The sequence below is a fragment of the Zingiber officinale genome, chromosome 7A, assembly GCF_018446385.1.
Source record: "Zingiber officinale cultivar Zhangliang chromosome 7A, Zo_v1.1, whole genome shotgun sequence".
Lineage (NCBI taxonomy): Eukaryota > Viridiplantae > Streptophyta > Magnoliopsida > Zingiberales > Zingiberaceae > Zingiber > Zingiber officinale.
In genome coordinates this window covers 86,036,698-86,060,759 of record NC_055998.1, presented here as the reverse complement: position 1 = coordinate 86,060,759, position 24,062 = coordinate 86,036,698, and the positions used below count along the sequence as shown (strand labels likewise).

The 24,062-nt window shown below is 38.6% G+C and overlaps 3 protein-coding genes across 11 annotated transcripts; 1 reads left to right on the top strand and 2 right to left on the bottom strand.

Annotated features, from left to right (window-relative positions):
- Positions 1-225: 225 nt before the first annotated feature.
- LOC122001691 (histidinol dehydrogenase, chloroplastic-like) lies at positions 226-14,294 on the top strand. 5 transcript variants are annotated; one of them, XM_042556582.1, is made up of 17 exons: positions 226-418; positions 805-910; positions 3,022-3,208; positions 4,127-4,261; positions 9,492-9,613; positions 9,696-9,748; positions 9,852-9,924; positions 10,526-10,627; positions 10,709-10,807; positions 10,914-10,985; positions 11,071-11,133; positions 11,215-11,256; positions 12,090-12,149; positions 13,076-13,186; positions 13,367-13,537; positions 13,719-13,809; positions 13,906-14,294. In XM_042556582.1, the coding sequence occupies exons 4-17, from the start codon at positions 4,141-4,143 to the stop codon at positions 14,175-14,177; spliced, it is 1,452 nt and encodes a 483-aa protein (XP_042412516.1). In that variant the 5' UTR covers positions 226-418; positions 805-910; positions 3,022-3,208; positions 4,127-4,140; the 3' UTR covers positions 14,178-14,294. The 5 variants fall into 5 exon arrangements, with proteins under 5 accessions (XP_042412516.1, XP_042412514.1, XP_042412515.1 ...); XM_042556580.1 differs by having other exon boundaries at positions 10,709-10,810; XM_042556581.1 differs by lacking the exon at positions 3,022-3,208 and having other exon boundaries at positions 10,709-10,810.
- A 1,055-nt stretch (positions 14,295-15,349) lies between these two features.
- Positions 15,350-18,471, bottom strand: LOC122001690 (myosin-binding protein 1-like). The gene is made up of 2 exons (XM_042556579.1): positions 16,606-18,471; positions 15,350-16,513 (listed from the first exon to the last, which is right to left on the bottom strand). The coding sequence occupies exons 1-2, from the start codon at positions 17,441-17,443 to the stop codon at positions 15,516-15,518; spliced, it is 1,836 nt and encodes a 611-aa protein (XP_042412513.1). The 5' UTR covers positions 17,444-18,471; the 3' UTR covers positions 15,350-15,515.
- Positions 18,472-19,568: 1,097 nt separating this feature from the next.
- On the bottom strand, positions 19,569-23,856 carry LOC122001689. Of its 5 annotated transcripts, XR_006117432.1 has the most exons (4): positions 23,137-23,856; positions 20,073-20,180; positions 19,958-19,984; positions 19,569-19,881 (listed from the first exon to the last, which is right to left on the bottom strand). XR_006117432.1 is itself a non-coding variant. In XM_042556578.1 (3 exons), the coding sequence occupies exons 1-2, from the start codon at positions 23,704-23,706 to the stop codon at positions 20,115-20,117; spliced, it is 636 nt and encodes a 211-aa protein (XP_042412512.1). In that variant the 5' UTR covers positions 23,707-23,856; the 3' UTR covers positions 19,569-19,984; positions 20,073-20,114. The 5 variants fall into 5 exon arrangements, 3 of the variants coding, with proteins under 3 accessions (XP_042412512.1, XP_042412511.1, XP_042412509.1); XR_006117431.1 differs by having other exon boundaries at positions 19,958-20,180; positions 23,137-23,855; XM_042556578.1 differs by having other exon boundaries at positions 19,569-19,984.
- Between the last annotated feature and the right edge of the window lie 206 nt (positions 23,857-24,062).

Here is a 24,062-nt window from a genome sequence, read left to right as displayed (position 1 = left end):
CATTCCAATCGTCACAGCGAAGCTCATGTTTACTTCAAGGAGATTGAACATATTCGCATTTAAATTAAAATCCAGTTCACATTGCATAAAACCGTCACCGTAATGGCTTGATAAAAATTTGTACAAACGTTTGGAGTGAAATGAAAATTTTTCATTTCTCGAGGACCCTGCGGAAACAAAATGTGGGACCCGTCTAGCTACCAATCCAATAAGCGGATCCCCACATCATCTCTTCGTTTCGTTAGCTCGTTTTGGCCGGTGATGTGGTGGCGGTGATGTAACGGGAGAGAAGGTTCCCTTTTCATGCACCTCTCCGCTGCGGTTCGCCTACTCGCTCCCTTCTCGTTCTCCTCCGATCCAGTGATCCACTGCTAACCCTAATCCGTCTGAAGTTTTTGGAGTTTTGGTCGATTGAAAGGTGCTCCTTCTTCAACCTCTCCTCGCATCTTCTCCGAAAGCACCGTCTTTTTTAGATGTCTCCGGATCTACTTCTGTATCTGTAAAGTTTAGTACTGATGCAATATTGTTGCTAGAATCGTAATTCGATTTTCCATCAATTAGATAGCGTATTTGTTGGCTCGGACACGGCGAGTTGACTTGGAACTAAGATTGATTTCTGCGGAAAAATTCTGATTTGTTCACAGATGATCCGTTCTATTTATTTGATCCTACACATATATATGAGAACCACATGGAGCTGCATTTGCTTTAGCGCTTTATCTTATCTTGCAGTTTTGATATGATAGATTAAGATTGTTGTTAGATCTTAATCCTTATTTCCCTATTGTTTTTCTTGCTCATCAGACAGAATTTTGATTGATCTGCGCTTAATGATGGAAGCTGTGAATTCTGCGGTTGCTCAAACCAACCTCCTAGAACTTAGGAATCGGAGCAGTGTCTCTAAACATTTGTGAGCGTTACTATTCCTCTCCTTGAATGTTTCCTACCTCATATTTTTCAAGCGGATTTCTCTTTTTAGTTATGGAATTATTTCGTGGTTGTTATTTACCTCGTTGTTATTTACCTCATTGTTCTTTGATTATGATTCTCACTACATCCTTAAAGATGTGCTAAGAGGTAAATTTTGTTTAATGTCAAGGCTCGGGGGAAGTACTTCAGTTTCTTGTGCCAAGTTCACTTCTAATTTCCCTAATTTTGGTCTTCAGAAAATTGGCAGTCCATCAAATTCATTCGCCTTATTTAGTCTTATATCTGATGTCATCGAGTGGGATTTTTCTGAATCTATTCATATTCCAGTTAGGAAGTACAACCATGCCGAAAGTATAAAATGTTTCACTGAGGCATATCTTCATGATCTGAATTTCCCCAAAATTGCTTGATCATCCTATCTAGGATGTCAACTAATGTCATTGTCCTTAATTTCAAGAATTGAATTATGCATGTTAATGAGTAAGACATAAAACAAATGCATCTTTTCAAAAGAAAAAAACTATCATACTATATGATGCATGTATAACATGATATTTAGCATTATGAATATATGATATGATGTCATAGCAAGTGATAGGGCACACAATCACGGTATTTGCAACTCATAAGAAAATACCTAGATTTTCATTCAAGTTTCAATAACTAAATACTATGTCAAATTTACTATTTGACATATTCGACCCTATATCCCTTTGGATGTGCCAAAAACTCAACTTAGCACAGTTTTGGGTTCTATCCTATTTGTGCCAATTTGATTAATCTCAATACCTCAAATTTCATTGGCCCACTTTAAACTCTCTAAGAGCAAAAGTCAATTTCTCATTTTTAAGGTGTCACAATATCTTGAAAAATGCTCTAAAATGTCAACTTCACTATGGTGGTTGGGTTAGATACCCTTCTAATTAGGATTGACATACCTTATACCCATCTAGTGTGAAGAGAACACACTCTTAAGAACTCAATACCTATTGATGCTCCTTGAGTGTACTAGGTGTTCACTAGGGATAACTTCCATAGATATCTTCTTAATGACTTTCCTAGGTTTGTTAGAAGTCTTAGTCATACTAGTCTTCTCAAAGTCAACTCGAGGGATAACTTCCCTTGTAACTTTACCTTGGCTCCTGGACCTAAGCTTAGTTTCATAGTCATATGGAACTTTATGATATGTGGACATATTGTCTTTGGACTTGGATTTGTATCTCAAACCCCTCTTGTCCATAGATGACTTGCTTTCCAAAATCTAGGTTTTGCTTTTTGGACCCTTTAACTTCATTTGTCATTTTCATAAAGGACTTTTTCAATTTATCAAGTCTTGATCTCAAAACTTGATTTTCTATCCTTAAATCCTCAAATCTAGATTTTTCATGATTGCCTTGAATATTTTTTTTAGGCATATATCTAAAATTGCTTAGGATTTTTGCCTAAACCATTTTCTACCTTCCTATCCTTAGGTAAGATTGTTATAGCATGAAATGATTTATAATTCTCTTTAGAATTTTCATACTTTCTATTTGCATGATAAATAACACTAAAATGATAACATTTATTTCTAGCATACTTTTTATCATGGCGCAAAGAGATATCATTAACTAATGATACCTTAGTTTTGCTTTTAAAAGCTTTCCCTTAATTTGAGCATCCTCCCTTGTTCTTAGTTGAGGACCTCCTCTTTGGACATAAATTTTGATAATGTTCCTTGTGATTGCATAAGAAGCACACAATGTGCCCTTTCCCCTTTCGTGCCAAGGGGCCTACTGAATTGATTAAGCCAATCGATTCAGCAACCTTCTATTTTGACTTAAAATCGCCTTCTATTCTTGTTTTGATTAAGCCAATCGATTCTTCTATCTCGAGTTCTCCCGGAACTCCCCTCTCTTGCACCCTCTCAAACTTTGTTTAGGTATCCGAGCTTGCTATGCTTCCAGTCCCTACCTCAAAATCATCCAAAGAAGATAACAGAACGTCTACATTACCTCCTTCTCGCTTATATATTGGTTGATCAATGCTTTTTTCTCAAATGTTTCATTGACTTGGTATTTTTATAATTACAAGCTCATCTGAAATATGCAGGTGCTGGGATATTACATAGATGTTATTCCTTCATTAACTTCTACGCGAGACTAGATTATTTATACTAATATTCAATTCAAAACTTGAACCTCCTCTCTTTCATCCTCTTCGATTTTCTTTATATATCTGGAGTCTGCTGTGCTACCACTCTCCACCTCAAATTCATCTTGAAAAGATCACGAATCAGGTACATTGCTTCTTGTCGCTTATTAATTAGTTGGTTATTGGTTAATGCTTGTTTCTCAAATGATTCATTGACTCAGCTTGCATCATCTTTATTTTTTTGCTGGGATGATTTCATGGATGTTATTCCTTCATTGACCTCTAAGTGAGATTAGAATATTTATACTAATATTCAATTCAAAATTTGAACCTCTAGACTTGCTAGTTAAAATTCAACTGATTTAAATTTTTTATAAATTTAAATTTGTTTTTATTTTAATTTTAAATCTATTTTTTTTTTTATATTTTTCAATATGTGGGCTGGGCATAGCCTGTGTTGTACCCAACCCACATTGTGTCCGACTTGGTTGGTTGGCCAAGCCACCACTGCGAGACCAACTTGTGAACCAAGCCAAGTCTGCATGGTCATTAGGCCGTGCCAGACATGGCCGAAACTAGGCCCGGTCATCGATGGCCTGGTCTGATTGTCAACTCTAGTTCACATTTGATGCCTAGATTCTTGAGGTGTTTGTCCCTAAGTTTCTATAGCCCTTTAGCACTTTTAAAACTAAATTTCTGATTCCTACCTAACATATCTTCAGACAATCAGACCCCCTTCCCTCTTCCTGGCCTGCATCAATATGTTAACAAAAACAACATGTTAAATATGCTTACCTTAGTCTGCGTAACACAGACAGCACTCATAGCCATTTTGATGTCAAAGAACACAAAGGCTGTTCTCTATTCTCAACTAAGAAAATTGAGCAAGTAGTTTCTTTTTTGTATTCTTTATATTTTCTGTTAATTGACTGTTTATACATCCAACTAGAGTTGTAGTTTGTAACTACAACTAATACAATTAAGGTTTGTGTTTGCGCAAAATTATGCTTTCAGAGTTTAGTTGTATAGTATATTCTATATTGTTATTGATCTTCATTTGCAGGACAAAGGCGTCTAATGGAGAGTAAAAACTTTTCTTTGTCAAGGAATAATCAATTTCTTGGAACTCCTATCCTTCACCAGTTCTTGCAACCTTCTCTTAGCTACTTGAAGTATAACCTTTGCTCTTTGCCAAAAGGTATTCACTTGAAAGAAATGACTTAGGGAATAATCTACTCTTCTATTGAGATTGTATTTATAATAATTTATAGCATAATTACAGCTCAATATCAGGATTAGAAACACTGATTTAGAGGAAAGAAATCATAGAAAAAAATAGACAAAAAACATCCCATAACAAAACTTGCTAAGAATAACCAAGCCAGCTAGCTGGCATAATTTACAGGCATAATTTACACCTCAGAGCTTTCCTAAATAATCTGTATTCTCGACACTCCCCCTCAAGCTGGTTTAAAGATATCTTTCATACCCAGCTTGCTTACTAAACACTCAAACTGTCTCGTGTAGCCCCTTGGTAAGTAGATCAGCTACCTGTTCAATGGTAGGGATATAGTTCACACTAATCACATGATTGTCTATTTTTTCTTTGATGAAGTGCTTGTCGACTTCCACATGCTTTGTGCGATCATGAAGTACTGGATTGTGTGCAATCGAAATTGCTGCTTTGTTGTCACAGTGCATCTTTATTGGCGCCGACTCTGATATCTTCAATTCCAATAATAGCCTCTTGATCCACAAAACTTCACATATCCCGTGAGCTAAGGCTCTAAACTCAGCCTCTGCGCTGCTTCGAGCTACCACATTTTGCTTCTTGCTACTCCAAGTGACCAAATTACCACCCACAAACGAGCAATATCCCGAAGTAGACCTTCTATCAGTTAGACTTCCTGCCCAGTCTGCGTCAATGTATGCTTCAACTTGCAGATGCCCCCGGGTATTAAACAGAAGGCCTTTACCGGGTGTTCTCTTTAGATACCTTAGGATCCGATACACAGCGTCGAAATGTTCAGACCCAGGCGAGTGCATGAATTGGCTAACTACACTTATCGGAAATGCTATATCAGGTCGAGTGTGTGATAGATAAATCAGTCTCCCGACAAGTCTTTGATAGCACTCCCTTTCCTTTACTGATTCTGCTGCTGCTGGTTGCAGTTTGACGTAAGGCTCCATAGGCGTCTCAGCCGGCTTGCATCCTAGCATACCAGTTTCGGTCAGCAAGTCAAGGACATATTTTCGTTGGTTGACAAATATACCTTCCTTGGACCTTGCGAACTCCATGCCAAGAAAGTATTTTAACACTCCCAAGTCCTTGATTTCAAATTCTTTTGCAAGCTTTCCTTTAAGTTCTTCAAGTTCCTTGTAGTCACTCCCTGTTAGGGTGATATCATCAACGTATACAATAAGTACAGCTGTTTTACCTTCCTTTGAGTGTTTGTAAAACATGATGTGATCAGTTTGACTTTGAACATAACCAAGTCGCTTCACAGCCTTGACAAAGCGTTCAAACCATGCCTTTGGGGATTGCTTCAGACCATACAAGGCCTTCTTCAGTTTACACACCTTTCCGACTCCGAACTTTCTTTCAAAACCCGGAGGGAGACTCATAAGCACTTCTTCATTTAGATCTCCATTTAGGAAGGCATTTTTAACATCCAGCTGATATAAGGGCCATTTGAGATTGACCGCAAGTGACGACAGAACTCGAATTGAGTTAATTTTTGCGACAGGAGCAAATGTTTCCTGGTAATCTATTCCATATGTCTGCGTAAAACCCTTTGTTATAAGCCTCGCCTTATATCTCTCTACACTCCCATCTGGTTTACTCTTTATAGTGAAGAGTCATCTGCACCCTACTATCTTTTGATCCTTAGGTGCTTCAACAACTTCCCAAGTACCATTTTTCTTTAAGGCATTCATTTCTTCAAACACTGCTAATCTCCAATCCTTGTCCTCCAGTGCTTCCTGAATGTTTCTAGGTACAACAAGTTTTGAAATATTAATAGTAGATGTCTTATGTGTTTCGGATAAATGGTCATGGGTTATGTATCTGGCAATGTGATGTTTGGTATAGGTTCGAGTGCCTTTTCGAAAGGCAATGGGAAGGTCAAGGTTGTCAAGGTCATTTCCTTGTGGAACAATTGAGGTTGGACTAGTAGGCTCAAGAATAATAGGTAAAGTGGAGTTTTCATGTGAGTTAGGGGAAAAAGAGGTACCTGGAGTATTCAGAGTTCCTTTGCCCGGGGCTTCCAATGAGGCTTGTGCTGGAATGGTTAATTCATCTCTACTTCTTCCAAGGACATTTCTCCTAGAATAAACCAAAGGTTTTCGAAGTATTTCCTTTTCTGATAGATCAATGAATTTGACAATTACGGGTTCGGATTCCCGTTATTTTCATTTTGAGATTTTGGAGGCTGGTCAATAACCAAATTTGGAAGAGTTTTAGTTATTTCCCAAAAATTTGGTTCCCTTAGATTCTCCCCCTGAATCAAATTTTTGGTAAAATATGGTTTGGTTTCCATGAAAGTGGCATCCATTATTACAAAGAACCGTTTTTTTAGAGGATTAAAGAATTTGTAGCCTCTGCGATTTGCAGCATAGCCCAAAAAAACACATTTTTCTGCCCTAGGATCTAATTTTGACCGTGATCTCTTAGGTATGTGTACATAAGCGGTGCAACCAAATATTTTTAGGGGTAAATCTGAATTGATGCAAGATTCAGGGAAGTACTTTTTCAGACATTGCAACAGAGTGATGTATTTTAAAACTCTAGTAGGCATCCTATTAATCAAATAGGTTGCTATTAGAATTGCATCTCCCCACAAGTATTTTGGAATATTCATGTAAAACATTATGGCCCTAGCAACTTCAAGTAAGTGCCTATTTTTTCTTTCAGAAACTCCATTTTGTTCTGGAGTATCAGGACAGGTTGATTGATGTAAGATGCCTTTTTGTCTCAAAAAAGTTTCTACAGATTGATTGAAATATTCTGTGCCATTATCTGTTCTCAAAATGCTTATTTTTGTTTGAAATTGGTTTTCAATCAAATTGTATAATTCTTTACAAATTTTCTCAACCTCATTATTGTTTCTCATCAAAAATACCCAACAGAGTCGAGTATGGTCATCGGTGAAGGTTACAAACCATTTTTGTCCCGATGATGTAGTTACCTTTGAGGGTCCCCACACATCACTGTGGAACAAGTAAAATGGTTTTGATTCAAGGTAAGGTCTAGAGACATATATTTTACGAGGACTTTTTGCAAGAATACAACATTCGCATTGAAAATCTAAGGGGTTCATATTTTTAAACAAATCAGGGAATAAATGTTTCATATATGAAAAACTAGGGTGGCCCAAACGGCAATGCCAAACCATTATTTGATCATAAACAGAAAGGGAACTAATACTACTAAGTCCTTGAACAATTTTCTTACTAGGTAAAATGTCCTCAAAGTAGTAAAGACCATTCACCATTTTAGCACTGCCAATTGTCTTCCCCGAGCTCCAGTCCTGAAAGGTACAATGAGAGTCACAAAAAACTACACGACAGTTAGAGTCCTTGGATAATTTACTGACTGAAAGAAGATTGCATGTAAGTTTAGGTACATAGAGAACAGACTTAAGATCTATATTCTCAGAAATTTGGACTGAACCTTTTCTGGCAATAGGTGAAAAACTTCCATTTGCAATCTTAACCTTTTTATTTTCAGGACAGGGTGAGTATAATTTTAACAATTTCAAGGAATTGGTCATATGATCAGATGCTCCAGAATCAATTATCCATGGAGCAGAAATTCCGAAACCACACGAAAAAACAATTATTTCGTTACCTGTATGCACCACAGAAACATTAGGAGTACTGGATGATGGATTGGAATTTAACAGTGCTAGAAGTTGCTCCAGATGCTCTTTTGTGATGGTGCTGGCAATAGTCATTGCCTCATTCGCAGTGGGAAAGATACGTCCATTTTTCTCCCCTGATTTGCCTTTAAAGTTGGCAGGTTTGCCATGAATTTTCCAGCAGGTTTCTCGGGTGTGACGTGGCTTGTTGCAATAGTCGCACCACAGACCTGATTTTTCTTCTGGATTACATAGATTGGCAGTGCCTCTACGTATGTTTGGGCCTGTAGAGGTAAGGGCAGAACCTTCAATGATAGTCGTAGGTCCTTTCTTGCCAAGCATAACATTCCTCCGGCTCTCCTCCCTTCTAACTTCATAGAAGACTTCACCAAGAGATGGTAGTGGTCTCCTACTGATGATTCTCCCTCTCACCTCGTCGAACTCAACATTGAGGCTAGCCAAAATTTTGAAGATACGACTGTCTTCCACTGTTTTCTTGTGGTACTGTCCATCTTCAACATTCTTCCACTCATATGCATCAAAGATCAAGGTCCTGCCAGATCCTCTTTAAGGAATTGAAATACTTGGTGACCGGTTCTTCTCCTTGCCGTAATTCACCAAGTTTGAGAGTCAACTCAAAGATTTGGGACTGATTCCCCAAATCAGAGTACATCTAATTTATGTTTTCCCATAATTCATACGCCGTAGGGAAACACATATAATTTGCACCAATCTCCTCTTCCATGGAATTTACGAGCCATGTCATTACCATGGAATTTTCGGCATCCCATGTAGCATACATTGGGTCTTTTTCCGATGGAGTTTTTTTTTCACCCGTTAAATAGCCCATCTTTCCTCGGCCCCGAATATACATTATCACTTATTGCGACCATCGTAAGAAGTTGTCGCCGTTCAGCTTGATGGTAGTTATCTGGGCAGGATGTGAGGAGGACTGAGGAATAGTGGTGGATTCGCTGGAGTGTTCAGACATGGTTTTGGCTTAAGGCACAAAGAAATTTCTGGACTGGGAAGGATGGCTCTGATACCAACTTGAAAGAAATGACTTGAGGGAATAATCTACTCTTCTATTGAGATTGTATTTATAATAATTTATAGCATAATTATAGCTCCATATCAGGATTAGAATCACTGATTTAGAGGAAAGAAATCACAGAAAAAAATAGGCAAAAAACATCCTATAACAAAACTTGCTAAGAATAACCAAGCCAGCTAGCTGGCATAATTTACACCTCAGAGCTTTCCTAAATAATCTGTATTCTTGACATATTCGCCTCCTGTTCAGTCAAGCTCATTATTAGCACAAGAATTCACTTGGCATCTAGGAGTTCATAATTTAATCCACATATTAGAGCATCCATATTTCTTGTGTTTTATAAAATGTGTTTGAACGTCTCATATCTTGTTTAGAACATGGATGATCTAACTTTTTCCTGATTTCAGTGAATAAGGTAAAAGCTTAAATAGGCATGCTTGTATAATGCATTGTCTTATCTGTGTAAAAGTTGTGTAGTGCAGCCTGATATTTGACATGCCATGATTATCATGCAGGATTTAAAGTTTCAATTACCAAGTGTGCAATGAAATCTTATAAACTTTCTGATCTTACTCACAACGAGGTTAAATCTCTCAAAGCTCGTCCACGTATTGATTTTTCATCGATTTTCAGCGTAGTAAGTTGGCGTTCTGTCAATTGACAATTTTCATTGCAGTGAGTGCCTGATTAGTTTGCTATATTTTGATCCTTATGTGTAGGTTGATCCAATTGTGGATGATGTACGCTGCAGAGGAGATGCTTCAGTAATAGAGTCAGTAACTTACCAATCTTCTCTTTATCTGTTATATCTCTGCTTCAAATAATATTGATATGAAAGTTATTATGTTAAAGGTTCCTTGACACTTTTTATCCAGTTATACTGCAAGATTTGACAAAGTTGTACTCAATAAAGTTGTTGAGCTTGTTTCTGATCTTCCAGATCCCGAGGTATAGGCTGTTTAAAGTATTTATTTATTTCTGATGTAATTTCCCCTAAAAGCTCTAGGTCCAATTATGTCCTCTTTAGTGTTGATATAACAATCAACGATTTAATTTTATCATGATTAAATTGTCAAATGAGTAATTCTACCTCAAACTTAAATTGTTAAATGTGTAATTCTACCAAAGTGTGCACTTGACATTCTTGGTTAAGTGTCCATTATTAATATGTAATTCTACCTAAGCTTAAATGGTTAAATATGTCATTCTATCTAAGCGTCTGCTTGACAATCTTTAAGACTGGTAATCTCTCATTTAATTCTCCTGTACCACACTGTTTTTTTCCACCAACTTTGGATTGTAATTCTTATTTTGCATAAGAGTTTAATGTTTTTAAAGTTCTCAACATAATTTTTCTCTGTAATTATTTGTCTATATTCTATCAAGTATCTAAATGTGTCATTTGGAATCATGTCCCCCAGAGATTTTTTATACAGTACACTAACTTTGATCATTCACACATAACTTGTTTTCTTTGAAGGCAAAAAAACTGACTAATCTTTCAATCAATTGTACAAAGGCTTAAGTTTATTTTTCTGTCATTGTTAAGCTTGATCCTACAGTAAGAGAAGCGTTTGATGTGGCCTATGACAATATTAATGCATTTCATGCTGCTCAAAGGATTCCTGAGAAGGAGATTGAGAATATGAAAGTAAGAATAAGGCACTAGCCTTCTTTCTCTTGTTTATTTTCCTTGTACTTGTGACTGAATTCATAGAATGAACATGCATAGGGGGTGAGGTGCAAAAGAATAGCACGGTGCATTGCTTCTGTTGGCCTTTATGTTCCAGGGGGTACTGCAGTCTTACCCTCAACTGCTTTGATGCTCTCGGTGGTATAGTATCCTTGTTTACAATATCCAATGTTGTAGTCATAGTGATTGACACATTAGGCAAAAGGATCTGGTTTAACTTTCAATTTATTTATGTATGCACCAGCCTGCACAGATTGCCGGGTGCAAAACCATTGTTCTTGCAACTCCGCCCGGTCGTGATGGCAGTATTTGCAAGGTAGCCTTAAAAATAATCTATCATCACTATCCCTACACTGGATCTCCATGTTAGGACATAGGTTAACATGATTATGTGACAACAGGAAGTGTTATATTGCGCAAAGAAAGCTGGCGTCACCCACATTCTAAAAGCTGGGGGAGCTCAGGTTCGTCAATTTCTAACCCCTTTCGTTCTTTTTTTCTCAACAAGTCTTTTCTCACAATGGTATCTATGCATTCTATCTTAGGCGATCTCAGCGATGGCTTGGGGAACATCTTCTTGCCCAAAGGTAATCCTTGCAAACATCTAATACGTTGATTGCAAACCCTCACCATTGAAAGCTGCATCTCTTGTTTGGCAGTATTTTCAAGTTTCTTCTATCTTTGCTTTATCTGGATTGTAATTTTTTGTTTGTATATGTAGCTTGATTTTGAGGTGGTATCTCTTTATCATTTTGGGAAACCTAATAGTGATAGGTGGGCATCTTGGCTAGAAAGAGTAGGAACTAGGAACACTAGCACTAACTCAGCTTCTACTTTTTAAAACTTTTTTACAGTAGAGTTGTCTTGCATACAAAATCATCATTTTTGCAATCTTGACCACAAACTATTATTCTCATGCTTCAATTATATATATACATATATATATTTTTTTCATCATTATGAGCCTTGTTTCATGAATATGATACTATATTATGGTGGATTTTGTTGCCTGAGCATTGTGTACAAATTTCTCTGCTGCATTCTATATTTGAATCTCTCATTTAGTTAGTACAAAAACATTTGGAATGTAGGGGTTCTGAACCAACGGAGTTAGTGTTGCTTATTTTATTTCCGTTGAGTAACTAACATTTAATTAAGCTTTGCACTCAAGATTTTGATTTGTATATTTCAGATATCGGCTATTCACTACCCCCTCCTCTAGCTGTTGTGTCAATCTTACATATCATACATGAACAAATATACACCTATATGAGATTCTCTTGTGGTGCAGGATCTCCCTACTAACTCAATCTTTGTTTTCTGTCAAGCTTTTAATTGATATGCCTCTTCATTTGGTCTAAGCATTATGTAATATTGATTGCACTTGCTTTTACGTCTATGTTTTAATTGCTTTTTTCAGGTTGAAAAAATTTTTGGGCCAGGAAATCAATATGTTACTGCTGCAAAAATGATTCTTCAGGTATGATAATAATTCTGTAGCCTCACATTTCTATGAATATTGCTCTTATCGTTTGATTACATCTACTTACCTTGTTTTAGTCCTATGCACAAATGATTTTTTCCTTGTCATGAGGTACTGGAAATGCAGTGATCAAATCAAATCAAATCTGTAGTATTAATTATCTTTTTTGTGGTGATTTTTGGAAGAAGATAATATGTTAAGTAAGAAGATCAAAATGTAACAGATAATATGGCCACTCCTTTCTAGATCTTTCAGGAATGAAATGACAGATCAGTTGGCTCTTCTGTAAACAATTAGCTCTTTTCCCTTTGCAGTTAATCAGAAACTTGGAGCTATAGGTCAGATAAGATTCGTTAGGAACAATCATTCAGCTAAATCCCTGCCTTAAGAATAAAATTGAATCCTGTACCTCAGGTGCTGTTATTTCCTGGAAAAGTGATTAACAGAAACACAGGAACCCAATTTTATCAAGAAAGTTTCATAGCCAGTGGGAACTATAATAATGTTTATGTTCTTAACTTAAAAAATTGTGACATTGATAGCCTCTAAATAGTGAATGCAAATATCATTTTTGAGCTGTTAAAACTTGACTCAGGATTGGAGTGGAAACAACTACATCATTGCCCAAGTAATACACAAATCATCTACCATCAATTTTCTGACACTTAAAAAGATAAATCTGCTTTGACCTATCAACTTGGGTGTTATTTATTTGTTTCTCCCTAATTCCGATAACCTTTGCCAGTGTCGTGGCTTCATTTTTGATTCCCAGTAAGGTGTTCAATTGGTATGGATATCTCTCATAGATATTGTATTAGAGATATGTCTCTACAGTAGTAAAATTTGTGTTCAATCCTCATAGCTGTTCATTTTGTTGATCACGAAGAGAATGATCCTTGGTGAATACTTTGGCTGATTTGCAGAATAGTGAAGCCATGGTTTCCATTGATATGCCTGCTGGCCCTTCAGAGGTGCTGGTCATTGCCGACAGACATGCCAATCCAGTTCACATAGCTGCAGATCTACTGTCTCAGGTGCAGAGTCTTGTGTTCTATTGTGTCTGTGTAATTAATGTTTTTTGTTGTAATTTTCCGTGGCTGGAATTATTACCTGAAGACTTGATAAAAATCCACAATGAAACCTTTCAAATTGCTGTAAGTATAGTTGTCCCATGGGTTTGGTGCTCTTCTTTTATAAAATCGCTAATTTTACAGGCAGAACATGGTCCTGACAGTCAGGTAGTTCTTGTCATTGCTGGAGATGGTGTCAATGTTGATGCAATTTTAGCTGAAGTGAGCAAACAATGTGATAGCCTTCCTAGGGGAGAATTTGCTTCAAAAGCACTTAGTCATAGCTTTGTTGTATTTGCCAGAGACATGGTTGAGGTTGGTCATTGATTGATACCTGTTATTTGCTCAAGCAACCCATAATACTTTGAAACTAAATTTATTTCTTATCGACATCAAAATTTACCTTCTGAATTTTTAACTATAATTTTCACACATTGTTTTGGTTGCATCTGGCCCTATCTCAGTACAATTGAAGTTTAGGATGTCATTTTGGCAGGCAATTTCCTTCTCAAACATGTATGCTCCTGAGCATTTGATCATCAACGTCGAGGATGCCGAAAGGTGGGAGGGCTTGATTGAGAATGCAGGTAAATAGTTTGGTTCTCTCGTTATAGAGATCGATTTACTCTTGATTATGTCCAACACAATAAATTCACACCTCAAGTTCTTGTGGGTCATTGCAGGTTCAGTCTTTTTAGGACAGTGGACACCCGAAAGTGTTGGCGACTATGCAAGCGGAACCAACCATGTCCTTCCAACTTATGGGTATGCAAGAATGTACAGTGGTGTATCATTAAACTCATTTCTCAAATACATAACTGTGCAATCCTTAACTGAGGAAGGACTCAGAAAGCTTGGACCCTATGTAGCCACTATGGCTGAAGTTGAAGGGCTAGAGGCTCACAAGAGGGCCGTCACCCTTAGGCTTCAGGACATTGAATCTCCTGTGCCTTAGCTCAAACTGTTAGTTCCAACGTTTCTCAAACTGTTTAACTTTTTTTCCCCTCATTTGACTAAGTTAACATGATATTGTAAAACAAAGTGTTTATTTTCGAGACTTTCACATTGAATCTCTCTTACTGCGTAGGATCAGTGAATTGTGATTTGGGCTGCTGCAGCAAGTTAGTTCCAAAATTTTACTATGATGTTTGGATAATAATGTTGGTGTAAATCCTTGCAGTAAACTCGTTGAATTTAGTAACATAAACCAAAATCCGAATCTTATTTATCACAAATAGTTAACCTATATTTCTTAACAAACTCTTTCTAAATATTTCTTTCTTTATAAAGTTTCTCACAGTAACTCCAATTCCCAAACTCTAATCACCAAATCAACGTTCTTCTCTACCAGGCGCACGCTAAACGGCAATCCCTTGGACACCTGCTGATCTTCCCAGTATCTTCACTGCCATGTATCTATCTGCATAATCCCTCTTTAGATAATAAGTCCGGACTAACTGTGAATGTACCTCCTCTTGTGCCAAAGAAAAATGCACGAGTGAAGTTTTGCGATAGAAAAATGCTATGCAAAAGAATCTTAAGAAAATGTTTAAGGATAAACACAATATGATAGGGCATATATAAAAAGTGAAATGACAAAAATGCTTAAAGATAAAGACAATATCATAGGGCCTATAAAAAGAACATAGATCTTTTGGATCATTTTTTTATAGTCCAGGAGATGTGTCATTCGTATTTACGATCGGATCATGATCACGATTGGCAGCAAATTATTGTGATCCCTTCCTGGATTCACCGTCTCCATCAGGTTATAGTTTTTGTTCGGAGCGAACGACCGGAGGCTACTCGGAGGCCTCCGATGGTGGATAAGTGGCTAGGTTACTGGGCGCCGAGCGAGGATGTCCTCCAGGTGGCCTCCGACCGTCCGCTCTGAATAAAAACTATAACCTGATGGGGGTGATGAACCCAGGAAGGGATCGCAATCATTTGCGACCAGATCGCGGCTACGATTTGACCGCAAATATGAATGACACATCTTCTGGATCATAAAAATTAGTCCACGAGATCCTGTCTCCTATAAAAAGTGAAATGATAGACTATGAATTTAAGAGTGATATTTTTTTTGAGATTCTTTTCCGTACATATCATTGCTCTTTGCAATCACAACACAAAGTGGAACAAAGATAGCACAAAGTTAGCGATGATACGTATTATACTATAACAAGATTGATGACACAAACTTCTAACACTCCTCTTGATGTCTCTATTACAAAACTTAAAAGCATTAGTCATAAATGGCCACATTAATCATCAATTCAATTGATAAGACGTATTAATTAGCCGTAATCCCCTCTTTTAATTCTCTTCGTAACCCTTTCAATTGCCACGCGATATCCTGCACCAACTGCATTCCCTCGGCTCCATGCCGCAGCGCGGCGAGGGCCTGCCGGAGGAACTCCCGATCTTCTTCGATCGCCTCCATCCTCTCGGTCAATCCCGACACCTCGTCCTTCAAGCTGCCGATCTCTGGATCTTCTTCTCCGGTCTCCTCGCCGGCCAATGGAGGCGGCGGCGGCTGCTGCTTGGCGGAAAACAGAGCGAGTTTGTTTTGGAGCTTCTTTAAGCTATCGGACACCTGAAACTTCTCCTGCTCGACGTTCAGTAGCAGATCCTTGGCGCCGCAGGCGGCTCCGCAGATCTTGACGGCGGCGGTGGAGGAGGAGGAGTCTCTTCGGAAGGTTTCGAGCTCGGCTTCCATATCGAGGCATTCCTTCTCGCGCTCGTCGAGCAGCTCGTTGAGCTTCTCGATGGCCTCCTGGTCGTACTCGGCCTGCTCTTCGAGCAGGCGGAGGTACTGCGAGGCCTCCATTTGCATCGCCGCCTTCTCCTCCTGCAGGCGCGTGATCATCGCCATCGCCTCGTTCACCGCCACCGTCGACGCGCTCCGCTCCTCCTCGAGCTCCTTGCAGAGCGCGCTGATGGACTTCCTGTCCATCTCCACCTGCTGCTTCAGCCGGGCGATGGAGGTCTCGCCCTCGACGTCGGACACGATGGCGGCGAAGTCCATGCTCGAGTTGCATCGGCTGATGGAGAGCCGGCTGGCGAGGTTCTGCAACGCCGCCGCCGAAGCGTCGCTGGACTTCAGGTCGTCGATTCTCGGACTAGCAGTGGCTTCGTTGCTCCACAGCGAGTCGAGCGCCCGGGAGAGGCGCTGCTTTAGATCCTCCTGCGCGCGGGAAGACTCCTTGCCGGCGACGACCTCGGAGAAGCGCGGGGAGAGAATGAATCCCCTGTTTCCTATCGCCTTCTTGAAGCCATTGCCCCGGACGGCTGGATCAAGAACAAGCCGTTCAATCAAAAACAAGCAAGAATCAAGAATCCTGGACAAATCATGGAATTAAACGAAGGCTCAAAGATTTTACATGATTCGATGGATCGATGGACTTGTTCAGGATTGTTCTTGACTTCTCCGCTTAACTTCATCGCGCCGCCGGGCGTGCAAGGATGGATCAATTTCTCGGGCACTTTCTCCGTCGATGCGGTTTTGGGCGAGGTCCGGTAGCTGAAGGGCATGCTTGGTGGCAGTCGGCGCCGCCACCTGGATTTCTCCTTCGCGGCTTTGGTCGCACGTGACTGAGGATATCCATCGCAGTTCTCCGAGAGCGACGCCTCCGAGTCGGAGTCGGAGGGCAGCTTCAGCTCGTCGTACGGTTCGACGTCTCTTTTCGGTTGCTTCTTCGGTGTCGGACGCTGGAATGTGCCGGAGCAGCATGAGCACACGCTCGTGCCGGCGGGTGTTGGTCGGAGTTTGTGGTTCGACGACGGCGGAGCGTGGTTGGGAATGCCGCCGTCTCCATCGTCGTTGTGGTCGTCGGGTTTCAGCTTGAGATTTCTCCCGAGGAGAGTGTAGGTCTCGTGGCCGGTGGCGGAGACGGTGGTGGAGGAGAGGAGGCAGGCGTGGCACATGTCGCGGAGGTCGGCGAGCTTCTTGTGGTCGTGGCAGTAGACCATGGAGGAGATCTCCACCTTGTGTGCATGGCAGAATAGACGCTTATAGAAGCCGTTCCTCTCGCCGCCGCCGAGGAGGTTGTCCAGCCGGGAGCAGAGGAGACAGGGAGGCGGCAAGTTGCAGAAGCGAGCGAATCGGGTGGCGAGGTAGGCCAAGGCAGCGTTGTAGAGGAGGAACGCGATCAGGAAGCATTCGCATATGGCGGTTTTGTAGAAGGCAAAGAAGCCGAGAGATTCAGCGGCGCCGGGCATGGCCGGAGAGGGAACATAGAGAAGAAAAAGAGAAAAGGGAGAGGAAGCCTTCCTTATGGAGGCAGGACGTACCCCCTCTCCTTCCGCTGCTCCTCCTTCCGCGGCCTTTGCGTTTGCCTTCTCTTAACTCCGATCCTCTTATCCGCCATGGCAATTCGATGGCTTGCTTAAAATTGGATGGCGGAGAAGCGACGCACGGCCGCCGGAAACGGCGACAGCGGCGGACGACGAGGGATGAACCGCCAAAAATAAAATAAAGAATTGGGGAAAACTTGAAACGAAAGCTATTTTTTATTTTGGAAAAATAACTTTAACCCCCCTCTATTTTCTATAGAAGAGCATTTTGTCTCCTGGTATTTTAAAAATAATATTTAACCTTTTTTTTACCAAAGTTAAATATAAAAAAAATTATAAAAGATAATTATGTCCTTATTTTTTTTGATATTTTTAAAATAATTTTAAAAGAGAAAAATATATTGAATTGATGTGAAAAATGATTTCATGTCTTCAAAGTAACTCTTTAATAGTTGGATCATTACTTTGTATATAGGGAGAAAAATATATAGAAGGATAAAAAATAATATAGAAGTATTTGATGATAGTGCCCTTCATCACTCACTATATGTGATTGATGTCAGTTTGTAGGTACATTCAATTTCGATGTTCTACAAAACAAAGTTTGTCAAATGAGGATTGGTATTGTTCGGTGTTATCCTCTTTGATGGTCAAATCAATGATGAACTAAGATGTGAAGCTTGCATGTATGCATGCATGAGAAAGCAAAAGAATTTGAAGAAAAAGAAAATTTGTCTTTGCGTAAGAAAAGAAAATTATACCTTCATCTATTTTTACAAAACCTTATATAATAGTGAATGGGGACAAATCTAGAATTTTAAATTTAAGAGATATGAAGAAAATAACTATTATATATTATATTCGAAGGTTACATAGTTGGGGTGACAAAAATATATATTTTAAACTACTTATATTTATTATTATTTTTATAATTAAGTATTAATTTTTATATTTTTTTTTAGAGATTACATATAATTTATTGAATTTAATTAGTTAAAAATATCAATTAAAGTCCTGAATTATTTAAAATTAGTTCAGATATTACTAAAAAAAATAAAAGTGAACATAAATTATCAATAAATTCAATATATATTTTTTAAAATTATTTAAAAAATACCAAAAAGATAAAAATATAATTGTCTTTTTACATTTAACTTTAGTTAAAAAGAATTAAATGTTATTTTTGAAAATACAGAGGATAAAATATTACTTGATAAAAAATAGAGGGTTAAATGTATTCTTCCTTTTAATTTATCAATAGGACGCACTCTAACATTTTACTGAATTTTTTTTTAATTTATTATAACAACTTATGTAATTACAATCCCATAACTATTAAATATAATATTTATTAGTATGTATAAAAAATAAATTGGTTATACTATAACTAAAATAAGTTGACTATAATATAACTTGACATTCCTCTACTGCATCATAACCCAAGAATAATTATACTATAATAGCTGCTACAAATTAATTTTATAATTTACCTCCCACTTAGAATAAGCAAAATCCTCATTACTATAATATTTATAAGAAATGAAGCGTTCAGGGCAATAAAATGTAATTACTGCATTACATTTTTATTAGTGTTGAATAGAATTACTGTTAGTATCTATTATAACAATTATGAATTATAATTGCTTCAATACAATTTATTAGTATTAATCAAAATTAAAAAATTATAGCAAACTATGACAACTATTACAATTTATTTACAATAGCTATGAACAAAAACTACTCTAATAGTTTTAAAAATACAAATATAAAATATAAAATATATATTGATAAATATCCCCCGACAATTCCAATAAAAAAACTCTTTTAATTTTTGTCCAAAAGAATTATACACGTTTAAATAGGCATGACTTCAGTTTTCCCGTTACAATATCTTTATTTTCATAAATTCTAAAAATACTGGCATATTAAATTTTAATTAAATATTAAAATAAAATTAATAAAATATAAATTTTGAACATGAGAGTACATACAAGCCAAAACATATTAAATGGGTAAAATGTGTAAGGAATTTCATACTTAGAAGGAAAAATAAGTGGACGATACAAACAAATTGCACAAACATCAAACCGAACAAACATGCTAGATCGGATGACTTAGGAATGGACCAAATATGTCAATGAGCTTGAATATACTCGAGCGAGGCAAACTATGTCTCAATCCAGAAAATATGCATGCCACTTCAAAAAACAGAAAAGAAGAGAGAAGACGAGTTACATACCACTGGCTCTCGCGTAGATTATACATATCGGTGGATGCAAAATTCTGCTAACGACAATTTAGAATCGCACTGAAAGATTTCTCGCCTGCGGTACAAAACTCACAACTAGCAGCCTCTGTATATACTGTGAACAAAGCAAAAGAGAGTTGTAGTTCAGCTATGCTCTCTAACTGAAACGGCGAAACCGATAAAGTATTTACATGGTCCTCCATTTTATCTGTAAAGCGCTGTACATTTCATGAACCAAACATGTTTTTGCTGCATCAGCAGACTAACTGTAACAGCTGAGGAGAGTGAAGAAAGGAGAGCATGGACCTGAGAGGGGCACTGCACAACCGAGGCACTGGGAGAAAGGGTTTAGTCGTCATCAACTTTGTAAGACTCTACTGTGATGTCAGATAGCCACAGCCCAGGGAAGAGAGACTACAAGAAGCATGCAATCAGATAACGAAGTATTTGTCAGTGAACAAAGACAATGCTTCATCATTTGTTCATACCGATTCATATAAAAGAAAAACACAATCGATACTTATAGCCATAACGAGTAACAAGGGTAAGATATGAGTGAAGAATTTATGAGTCAATCAGCATTGTACCTGGAATTATAATCTAACGTAGTCAGCGTAATCTGTATACTGAATTCGATTCATATTTAAGCTGAAAAACACTATGTTCAAAGGATGTATAAGGTACTGAATGGACAGTTTCAGCCACTAAGGAATTAAGGAATCGGTTACGACATGTCCTAATGAGGAAGTAGATCCTCATCCTGGTTTAATGTGAACATCCTATGAAGGTAATGGAACAACTTCTGACAGAATCAAGCCAACTAAATTAAAGTTCATTTGATGCAGTTTCTCCTTCATCGAAGCACTCTGTTGTTTACAAATTTACTTAAGACTAACTAAATCATTCATCACACGTAACTGTTATAATCTTATGACAGTATTCACTGAGTTAATGGTCTTCAGCAATGGTGGAATAGGCACTTTCACAAACTAATTGTACAATCAAGACGAATTGACTCAAATCCAATAATGCTCTTATATTTATAAATATAAATATATTGCTAAACCAAGCTTCATTTGAAAACAATTCAACATAGGAATTAAAGGTACTGTTTCTTTAAAAAGAAAATATTAAATACAATTAACATTGAATAGGATGATTTAATGTTGCACAAGGAAACTAATTCATGTGTCTCCGTTTTCAAAATCTTAAGAGGGTACTATAATCCGCCAAATTATATAGAATAATCACGAACAATAACAAAGTTTATGAAAATAAAAGGTTAAAATATTCTTATGCATATCAAAAGATGATCAAGAAAATAGAGTAAGGGCTATGGATCGTCACAAGAAACTTATTTAGTTTCATAAAATATATTTGTTGGTCAATTCTGAACGTAGTCCAGACCAAGATTCAAATTAGCATCCAAAGGCATCTAGTTATTTATCATCCTACCACAAACCTTGATCCCCCTTGGATTTCCACCACAACCACCTTAACTTTTAAACTAAACTTACCTACAAGTGCAACTACACCAACGATCTCTTCATAGTCACTAATACTCCCAGCCCTATGATAGAATAATCAGTATTTTGAAAAGTGGTTAATATGCAGCTGCAAAATGGACAACTTCATAGATGGGACCCAGCAGTATATAACCTGCACGTGTGCTCTGTTTGAACTTGTTTGGCTCGAAACAAATCAATTAAAAATCTTAACTACTACTTGCACTATCCCTATTCAAATACAAAGGGTGCTTATGAATATGATGCTCTACTCCTATAGAGGAAATACTTTTATAAACTAAAGTTTTGAAGTGGTAGCTTGTAAGTGTTAATTATTAATAATATGAAATGTTAAATCAACTCTGTTGTTAAGTTTTCTTCTACTTTTAAAATTCTATCTCAGAAAAAAAAACCTTAAAACTCATCTCACTTCTATACGAAGATTGATCAACGTGGCAGTATTTTGCACGTTCCAAAGGAAAATGGGATGAATTGAATATTTCTTGTCGCTACAATATTGACAATTGTAAGCAACATAGACTAAGAGTCAAGTTTCTACACCATGCGCTTATTATGGCTAATTCAATCAACTTGAGCATTGTTTCCAAAAGTAAGGTCGTTCCACTCATCACTAGCATGTCTTTCCACATGCACTAGCACTACTGTACCGAGTACCAACATCTTGGCTCCAAGACTCAAGATTCCCTTCATATATGAATACTCATGACTATGGACAGCAATGAGATGGGTATCATTGGATACAACATACTTTATCCCTTTAATCAGGTTTAGGTACATGTTAAAAGGATTTGGAACAGACATTGATAAAACCCCATGATGGCTCATTTTTCTTTGTTGCATATAAAATCAGACCAAGTTTTGACAAGACACTCGTAGTGATTCAGCCCATTAATGAAGTAAGGGTATCTATATCCATAATATGAAATGGGAATAGGAAAAATAATTGATACAAGTATAAAATGGGCACATGTGTGGGCAAATTTCACAAGTACCCTATCTATCGTCTTCCCTATTCACGAACTACTATCTAGCCTTAGAATATCTTTCTTCTTCTGGAAAGACCATTACTATTACATCAGTCCACACAAGCAAACTCATCATCATTTCACTAGGAGAAAAGAAGCAATTTTGTCTCATTTCTCTTATATTTGTTTACTTTGTTTGCTTCAAAGAGTCTAAAGAAGAAGCAAGTTGTCCGACTCTTTTAACTTTACAATCCATCTTCTTTATTAATGGAATTAAAAGATGGTTTACTTGATTAAAAATTAAACGAGATTTAGTATTGCATAATGCTCAATACATGGATATGATCAATGCAGGCGATCCAAAAAGTTCAGAGAAATGCTGCTCGGCAATAGTCCATCATACCAATTGAGTTGTTATGCCCATGATTTTGTGATACATAAAGCTCAACCGACATCGAATTTAAGCATCACATAACAATTGACCAATCACGGAACAAAGCAACTGCTCCATAATCTATAATTCCGTTTTAAATGTCATTCTCTAGTACTAAACATCTTAGCAATCTTGATTCCTCCTAATGAACGAAAAACAAGATAAATAGCAGGTCATTAACTTTTGCTAACAATTACGGTGAGTGCCATCGATCTGCGTGAGCTGTACGGATTAGTTTTTCCAGGTTTACAATTCCAGTAACAAATTCTGGATTATTCACACACACACAAAACGTGATAACGGAAACAACATGAAGGAGCATGTATGTAATTATGAAGATATTGTAGGGCAATATCGCCAATTTACTTAATTTCTCAAAGTAAAATTAACTGCATAAATAATATTTTTATTTAAAAAGGAAAAAAAAAAAGTAGTCGAATGCTTACGTCAATCTGTCGCTGTACGACCCTTGGCCGCTTTTTTGGCCGCCGGCGAGGCCGGGATCCCGTTAACGCGTAGACGTCTTCCTCGATCTCCTCCGCCGTAAGCGGCACCGTCAGCCCTATCTTCCTTTTCCTCTCCTCCTCCGCCGCTGGCCCCGTCGCAGTCGCCGCCGCCCCTCCGGCGGCGGCGGTCGCCGCCCCCGCGCTACCGCACCCCCCGTTCCCGTTCGAAGTCTTCCTCGCCCTCAGGTTCCATGGCCTCGAGACCTCCGGCGCCGCCTCCGACGTCGCAATCTTCATCCGGTCTGCCGCCACCCGGAGATGGCCCATCAGCTTCGCCCTGAGCTCCTCCAGCCCTCCGTCCTCGCCCCCGCCGCCTCCGTCCTGGGCCGGAGGCGATCTCCCGCAGCCGAGCGGCCCGGCGGTCGGGGTCCGATCTCCGCCGCCTCGGTCGGTGGCGGGGCGGCGGGACGTTCGCCGGTCGCCCCATCGCGGAAGGGGGAGGCGATGGCGGAGATTGGGCTCTAACTCGAGCTCGAGCTCGCCGCGCGGCGAGTCCTGGGCGGTCGCCATGGGTCAGGAATCCCAACGCTCAACCGGACGGTGACGGGATCCGCTCCTCCAAGGGAGTACAAGGCGTGCAAAGGCAGAGTTGAGAAGACGGCGACGGTTACAGTCACCGCCGGCGGTAAAAGAAATAATAACAAAATGAGAGAGAGACAGGGAGAAGGAATAAAAGGGGAAGGAGTGGGGAGAGAGATTAATGGCCTGCGAAGGACGTTTCGGGAATCAACCCAAAAAAATACATGAGGCTGAAACACGACGACGTCGGATTGATCTCTGAAGCGGGTAACATATTGGGTATGAAAAATAGGCCCGGACTAAAATAGTAAAGAAGTACTACGGGCAGTGAGTCGTCGACTCGTCGG